This window comes from Phytophthora cinnamomi (genome assembly GCF_018691715.1).
Source record: "Phytophthora cinnamomi strain GKB4 chromosome Unknown Contig129, whole genome shotgun sequence".
In the NCBI taxonomy this organism is placed as follows: domain Eukaryota; phylum Oomycota; class Peronosporomycetes; order Peronosporales; family Peronosporaceae; genus Phytophthora; species Phytophthora cinnamomi.
In genome coordinates this window covers 469489-476372 of record NW_027151062.1, presented here as the reverse complement: position 1 = coordinate 476372, position 6884 = coordinate 469489, and the positions used below count along the sequence as shown (strand labels likewise).

Genomic DNA, 6884 nt, shown 5'->3' with positions numbered 1-6884 from the left:
CTTGAAGATTTATCAGTTGGTCGGCTGAGCCACAGTGTCGAGATGGTGCTTGGCTGTCCGTTCATTTCTAAAAGGGCGCAAGCGAGTGCGGATCTCCTTGTGAACTATGCAGATTGGCAGCAACTCGGCGCGTGATCCTTCAGCTCCGTTAACTACCGACGAGGAAGTATTTCTCGATGTGCCGACTCCCAATCCCAATAAGTGGGGGCTGTCTTTCATCTTGAACGCTGCCACGACTGAGACTGACACCGAAGCAGGCACTGCAGCGGTTCAAGATGAGAACAGACGCCGGCGCATGTGCCGAGTGAGAGGCTGTACGAACTACATCGTCCAGATGGGCCGGTGCTGCCGTCATGGGGTAAGCCTTGTGATGATGATGGCTTATGGAAGATGAACGATAGATGACTTCGAGCCCCCGCGTGCTGCGAGTCCAGGGCGCAAAGCAATGCCTCGTGGACGGGTGTTCGACAGGTGCAAAGCATCACGGTTTGTGCTGGAAACACGGTGAGTGTCTGCTATTTCAAGCAGTTGGCGAGCGAGCACTTTCACTCATCAAGCTCTGTATAGGTGGCTGCATCGAGTGCTCGATCGACGGGTGCTCTAAGAAGGCGAAGGCGCGGGGTCGCTGCTGGTCGCATGGCGGTGGAACCAAGTGTCAGCACCCGGATTGCTTGAAGGTGACCATCTCGAAGGGCTTTTGTTGGGCCCACGGTGGAGGGAAGCGCTGCAAGATTGCAGGCTGCATCAAGCCAGCGTTCGAGCGCACACAAAACTACTGCGAGTGGCACTTCAGCCAGCTTTTAGACAGCGAGTCCGTCTTCAGGATTTTTCACAGTCAAGCTCCTTAGCACCCGCCGACTGGTGTAGCAAATGGATTAGTTCAGTATGGTGGTTCTGAAGCAAGCCATCACGCACTGCAACACGTTCTTTGGCCCAAGCGTAAGCTCCACCAGAACAGTTGTGTGTCATTCATTGCCGCTGCGCCTGCTGCTATTACTTGAATCCGAAGAAAAGCGCTCGAGTCACCGAATTGTTTTCATTTCGTTTCGTGTTCGTTGTAAGGTAAGTTTTTAAGCTAGCTAGCTAACGACCAAGAAAGAAGTCACCAAGTTAGCATGCTTGCTGCCTTAGAGTGCAGTCGCCCATGGATATTGTTTGCCACCGTGATGGCTCTATGTACACCCACCCAGCACCTGTGTTTTCAGCGTGAATCAGGGGGAACCTTGCTCGAGGGGCCGACCGCACCTTGCCCAGCCACTGAAACCGCGCTGATCCTGAAACGGCACTGCAGTGTCTTTGCGTCGACGTCCATTCAACCCTTCAAGAGACAAGAGAGGTAGCCATGCACCAAGCGCAAGCAGTTGAAGCTACGACTGTGCTGCTTCGCGTGGGTGATTCCGCTGGTCCCAATTCGTTTAGCTAGCCACAGGATGCGCGTGCACCATCATCCTGTACTTCCGGCAAATTAACTTGGTTCTACCCATCATGAGACGGGCAGTGCCATACCCTGCAAGCGACACGCAACACTCGAAACGCTTCAGCGTTCCGTTGCCTCGCTCGAGCGACAATCGGCCTTCTGCGTCCACGCACGACTGGTCTCGAGTTGATACCATTGTTGTGTTGCTGATGACTACGAAGCAAGAACAGCGACACAGACGCGGTACAGCTTCTTTCTCGCTCTACCTGCCTGCTCGCACGACCACAACACAATTCCCTACCAAGCACCCAGCCAACTTCCTTCGACCAACGTCCCATCTTATCGACATGACCACCTCGCAACTCCGCTTCCGACGCAAACTAGCCGACGCACTCTACGGCGAAGTGACCGAATGCGAGCTGCGCCCCACCGCGCGACAACGACAGCGGTCTCCCTCGATCCCCCTCGACGAACAACTCGTTGTCGCCGTCAAGTGCATCTCGCTGCCCTACGCCGTCGACATGCGCGCTCGACACGGAGCTGGTCGCAACCTGGACGACCCCCTGCAGGAATGCCGCGTCGCTAGCCTGCTCGCCACCTCCGGAGGGGGCCACCCCAACGTCGTGCGCTCCTACTTCCACTTTCTCCAACACGACTGCCTTTACCTCGTATCCGAGTACTGCGCCGACGGAGACCTCTACACGCACCTCACCACCGCCACGCGAAACGGCTCAATGGACGAGTGCACCTCCGTCCACTTCATGAAGCAGATCCTCTCTGGCATCGCCTTCCTGCATCGCCAACTGGGTATCGCCCACCGAGACCTGTCGCTCGAGAACGTGCTCATGCACAACGGAGTGTGCAAGATCTCGGACTTCGGACTGTCTGTCGGTGTCGGCACTCGGTGCGTGGGGCCCGTCGGCAAACAGTACTACATGGCACCGGAGGTGGTGGCGGGCAGCGAGTACGACCCCGTGAAGGCCGATATCTGGTCGCTCGGCGTCATGTGGTTCATCATGCTCACAGGCTCTCCGCTTGTCTCGGTCGCGTCTCGACAGAGCAAGGCATTTGTGGCGCTGGAAGAGTGCGGGGTTGCAGCAGTATTTGAATCCTGGAAATTGACGGATAGGTTGTCGGCATCGATCGTGGGGCTGGTTTCGAAGATGCTGATAATCGACCCAGTCAGGCGGATATCGCTCGATGAAATCTTGGAGCACGAGCTCTTGCAGCCGGGAGAAAGCTGCTAGTAGTTGTGTATAATCGAGCTGGAAACAACAGCAGTCATGTTGGGCTTCGTGCAGCGGAACGTGATGCATGAATATATAGATGTTGAGAAAATTTCATACGTGCTTGAGCACAGTGAAAAGTCCTGTATTATCTAGCTACGTATTACGCGATCGAGCTGCCAGATACATTGGTAAGTACCCACATTGGTAATTGGTCGTCGTCTTGAGTTAGTAGTAGTACACTGCTGTTGATCGTCTCTGGTTGCTAAATCGAGTCATTGTTGTCTATCCGTCGACGCACTCGTCGTTGGAATCCGTGGAATTCCCGAGTTATTCACACTGGCAGTATGTTCCGGAACAGGCGTGAGAAGTAGGAAGAGCTCGAGACTTGATGCTGATAATCTCTCTGTCGCGTAACAAACCGTCCTTTGCGCTCCATGTCGACTTCTCCCAAAGTCCCACTGTAGCACGACAAATGCTAGATTTAGTCGGAATTGCACACTGGTTGATTTTGACCGTCATGTCCATGTTTTTATTTATTTTGTCCGTCTCCCCGAAAAAAAAAAACACCCCGGATTCTAAATCGGTACTACGTCGTGTTGGGGTTGCACTATCTCGGCCTCCTGTCATTCCCGCCTGGCACCTATCAAGTGAGTGAAATACGCTTCTTGTCAGCGCAAGGCAAAAGACCGCCTGCACGAACGTGAGTCCGAGATGAAACCCGCAACTTCTACGTCAAACCTGATCAAAACGCGCCAAACCGCTCCACAACAGCCGAGATCTCGCTCTGGATCGATACTTACGCTAACAAATCGAGTAGCTATGTGTATAGGCTGCAACAACGAGTTGTTACCCACAATGAAGTGATGCAGAGATTCCAACTGCGGAAGTAAGGCCTTATCAACTGATAAAGCTGTATCGCCAGCCTTTGGGCGTGGTAAGCACCTCATCATCGACAAGACAACTGGTCGCAACCACGCCAAGGGTCTGCGATTTTCGTTGAATCGCATGATGAGATCGATCTTTGGATCAAAGGCAAGGAAGCAGCTTCTTTCGCGGTTTATGTCGCCAATCACGCCCAAAAGCTGACATCTACTGCTCACGGAAGAATCATGCTTCTTGAATACCACTTCCAGTTGGTGTATCTTCTGTTTCTCTGGGCTACGCACTAGATAATTCCTAGCGTTCACCAGCGACATTTATCGTGCTCGAAACGATATTTTTCGTAGATCTTCATCTCAATTTCAACACCTCTACCTTGATCAGGATGTTCTCGTTGCATCTCGGGCCAAAATCGCCGTCAATTACCTCCATAGGTGGTTTGCCTTCGACTTTACAGCGTCGGGAGACATTCAGATCCGGTAGTGATCTTGTCAGGTGTGGGGGCCACGCTCGTCAGAGCGGAAAGAGTGTATATCGCCGACGGCCACCGCGGAGAGCTGTGGCTAGCCCCGTGCCGGGTTGTGGTGGGTTACGCGGCAAATTGAACAATGACTATCCTACACTGCATCTCGTTGGTTCATGACCACCCATTTCTCTCGCTGGAAAACCCGTTTTCCACGCGTCGACGCGTCCAGAAAACATACCTGTTCAGTTCCCAGATGCCTATGCGTTGTATGTCTGGGTCGGTATTTGAGCTTCTAGGTGGGGGATGCGGGTCCAGCTGCAAGCGAAGGTATGCCTGATCAAGTTCATCCGCGGCGCCATAGTACCCACAGCAGTATTTCGAGCAGTTCGGAGCTGGAAACACCGAAAAGGCTGTGAATGTATCTGAATCCTGGTCAAGTTTTCGGTGAGATGAGTCTTCTCACGAATTACAAGCGGCAGCCTAGCATTCGGGCTGTCACCTTCATCCATTGAAGGAATGATGCAGTTGATGTACACCATGGTTGAGAAAGTTGGGTGCATTCAACGGAGATAAGAAACGTGAAAACTACTACAAATAAAATGCAGTTGCGGTGGCGACAGCAACTTACTGACTGGTTAACGCTTCAATTGCGACCCCATCAAAAGCAGACCTTGGTGCTGCATGCCTTGGGCAGCTTAGACCTGCGCTCAGTTGATCACCCAATACTCGCTGTTGAGGTACCTCCTCCGGACAGAGACGTATCTCCTGGGCCTCATCAGATATCTCCACTGGCTAACGTTATTCATTGCAGTTCTGATGCTGAGGGTTCATCCAGAAGCAAGCACGATGGTAATGCAGATTGGGGGGAAAATGCTTGCGTGAAGGAGCGCCAACGTTCAGTCATACGCAGCAACACGGCGATACAGCTTTCACCACGGTCTGAGATTCCGGTCGTACTGCAACCGAACTTGGATCAATATATGGAGTGTCATGCAGGAAGAGTTTCTGGTCGCACGAGAGCGCGGCAGCAATCAACATTCGCTGAGTTTTTGTGGAAACGGAACAACACGAGTGTGAATCTGAAGCATTCCACCCGTCGATCTGAAGCCAGGCGCTCCTTACAGACCCGGAATAGTCTTCCTGCCGGAGTTTCAGTAGTTGCCGTTGCGTCTGTACTGAGCGAAATTCCACCGATAATTGACGAGCACGATGCACCCTTGGAAAATGATGGCAACGGCGCTCAGACACCCTCCCTCGCGTAAGTGAGTTTCTTAGACGAAAATACAACAGGGCAGCCGGATTGTGATCCAGACAGCTAAGTGGCGAAGTGGCTCTGAAGAATCTAGCCGACTCCAGTGTTTGGATACGTGTACAATTGAAGAAGGACCGATAATTGTCTAGCTAGTAGCCTCGGCGCTTTGTCAATCTAACGTCGCACCATGCTTGGTTACAGCTCAGTGAGGAGATGGGCTTGACGACACAATTCTTCTCCCACGAATGACAAGCAGCCGTCAGACATACCGACTTGCAGTATATGACAAAAATGAGTGTGATGCGCCATAGACACGAGGTGCAGCACTCGAGAGGACTTTGTTGTTTCTTGGACAAAAACGCGAAATCTCTTTCTCGTCTCGTTGCCGGACGCAACTGAGCTGGTGTGAGGGTCACAGTTTAATCGTGGATGCAAACTACCATCGTTAAAATCTATTGCCATCATCGTGGTGTTAAATCTTCAGTCACGAGTGAATTCGAGGATTCGCGACGGACAGCAGAAAACGATGCCTGCCGAGTCTGTAAGCGAGTGAAGACCGGCAACTCCAACGACCAGGATATTTGGACATCAGCACGCCCAGGCTGGATCGCGCGCGTCTCTTTGTGGGAGCACAGGGTCGGACGCATAGTTTGAGGAGGAGTTGGTTGGCAATCCTACATTGAGTCGATGCCATTGACGGGCAGTGGTAGTCCCACCGCTGTGCCACAAGTTTCTGCAGATTCGTTTCCCTTTCCCCGCTGAGGTCGTAAGCAACGAAGTACAAACCCATCTCGGCACGTGCTTGACCTTGTCCACCCGATGCAGTTGGAGAAGCTCCAACGACCGCTCATTTGCCTCCTGCAGAAAGATCCTCGGGATAACATTCACGAAAATCGTTGGCAATGGCAGCGTTGTGGCCAGCATTCGCCGTTATTGTCGTATCATTCCTGCTTGTCTTTGCGGTGATACAGTTACGCCAGCGCGAAGCAACCGCAACCAACTTCACTCGGCTTAGCCGTCCGCCGTGCTGCTTCACAACTGAATCTGCTGCTTCGCGCTGGCACCGGTCTCATCGATTTCTAAGCACCCATGTCCAGCTCGCAGCTTCAATTGCGACGCAAAATAGGCGACGCGCTCTACGGCGAAGTCCTGGAGTGTGAAGTTCGACCCACACGTGCCCAGCAGCAGCTCATGCCCCCGCTACCCCTCGGTAAACGGCGTATCGTAGCCGTTAAGGCCACGTCGCTGTCCTGTGCTGCCGACATCCGCAGTGCGTTCGGCCCCGAGCGCGCCCTGGACGACCCGATGCAGGAATGCCGAGTCGCCGACCTGATATCCAACACCGGAGGACACCCCAACGTCGTGCGGTCCTACTTCCACTTCCAGGAGAACGACTGCATCTACCTTGTCGACGAGTTCTGCGCCGACGGAGACCTCTACAACCACCTCACCACCGCCATCCAGAGCGGCACCATGACTGAGAAGTGAACCATCCACGTAATGAAGCAAGTCCTGGCTGGCGTCGATTTCCTGCACCGCCAACTCGGCATCGCGCACCGCGATCTGTCGCTCGAGAATGTCTTGATGCACAACAGAGCGTGCAAGATCTCCGACTTTGGGCTGTCAGTTGCTGTAAACACT

The 6884-nt window shown here is 53.2% G+C and overlaps 3 protein-coding genes across 3 annotated transcripts; all 3 read left to right on the top strand.

Annotated features, from left to right (window-relative positions):
* Nucleotides 1-295: 295 nt before the first annotated feature.
* IUM83_18731 (WRKY transcription factor 19) lies at nucleotides 296-848 on the top strand (the record flags this gene model as incomplete). The annotated part of the gene is made up of 3 exons (XM_067943741.1): nucleotides 296-358; nucleotides 435-504; nucleotides 568-848. 3 exons carry the CDS (start codon nucleotides 296-298, stop codon nucleotides 846-848), a joined length of 414 nt encoding a protein of 137 aa, XP_067780085.1.
* A 916-nt stretch (nucleotides 849-1764) lies between these two features.
* On the top strand, nucleotides 1765-2664 carry IUM83_18730 (CAMK protein kinase; the record flags this gene model as incomplete). The annotated part of the gene is made up of 1 exon (XM_067943740.1): nucleotides 1765-2664. The coding sequence occupies one exon, from the start codon at nucleotides 1765-1767 to the stop codon at nucleotides 2662-2664; it is 900 nt and encodes a 299-aa protein (XP_067780086.1).
* A 3668-nt stretch (nucleotides 2665-6332) lies between these two features.
* Nucleotides 6333-6731, top strand: IUM83_18729 (CAMK/CDPK protein kinase; the record flags this gene model as incomplete). Its single annotated transcript, XM_067943739.1, has 1 exon — nucleotides 6333-6731. The coding sequence occupies one exon, from the start codon at nucleotides 6333-6335 to the stop codon at nucleotides 6729-6731; it is 399 nt and encodes a 132-aa protein (XP_067780044.1).
* Nucleotides 6732-6884: the final 153 nt, after the last annotated feature.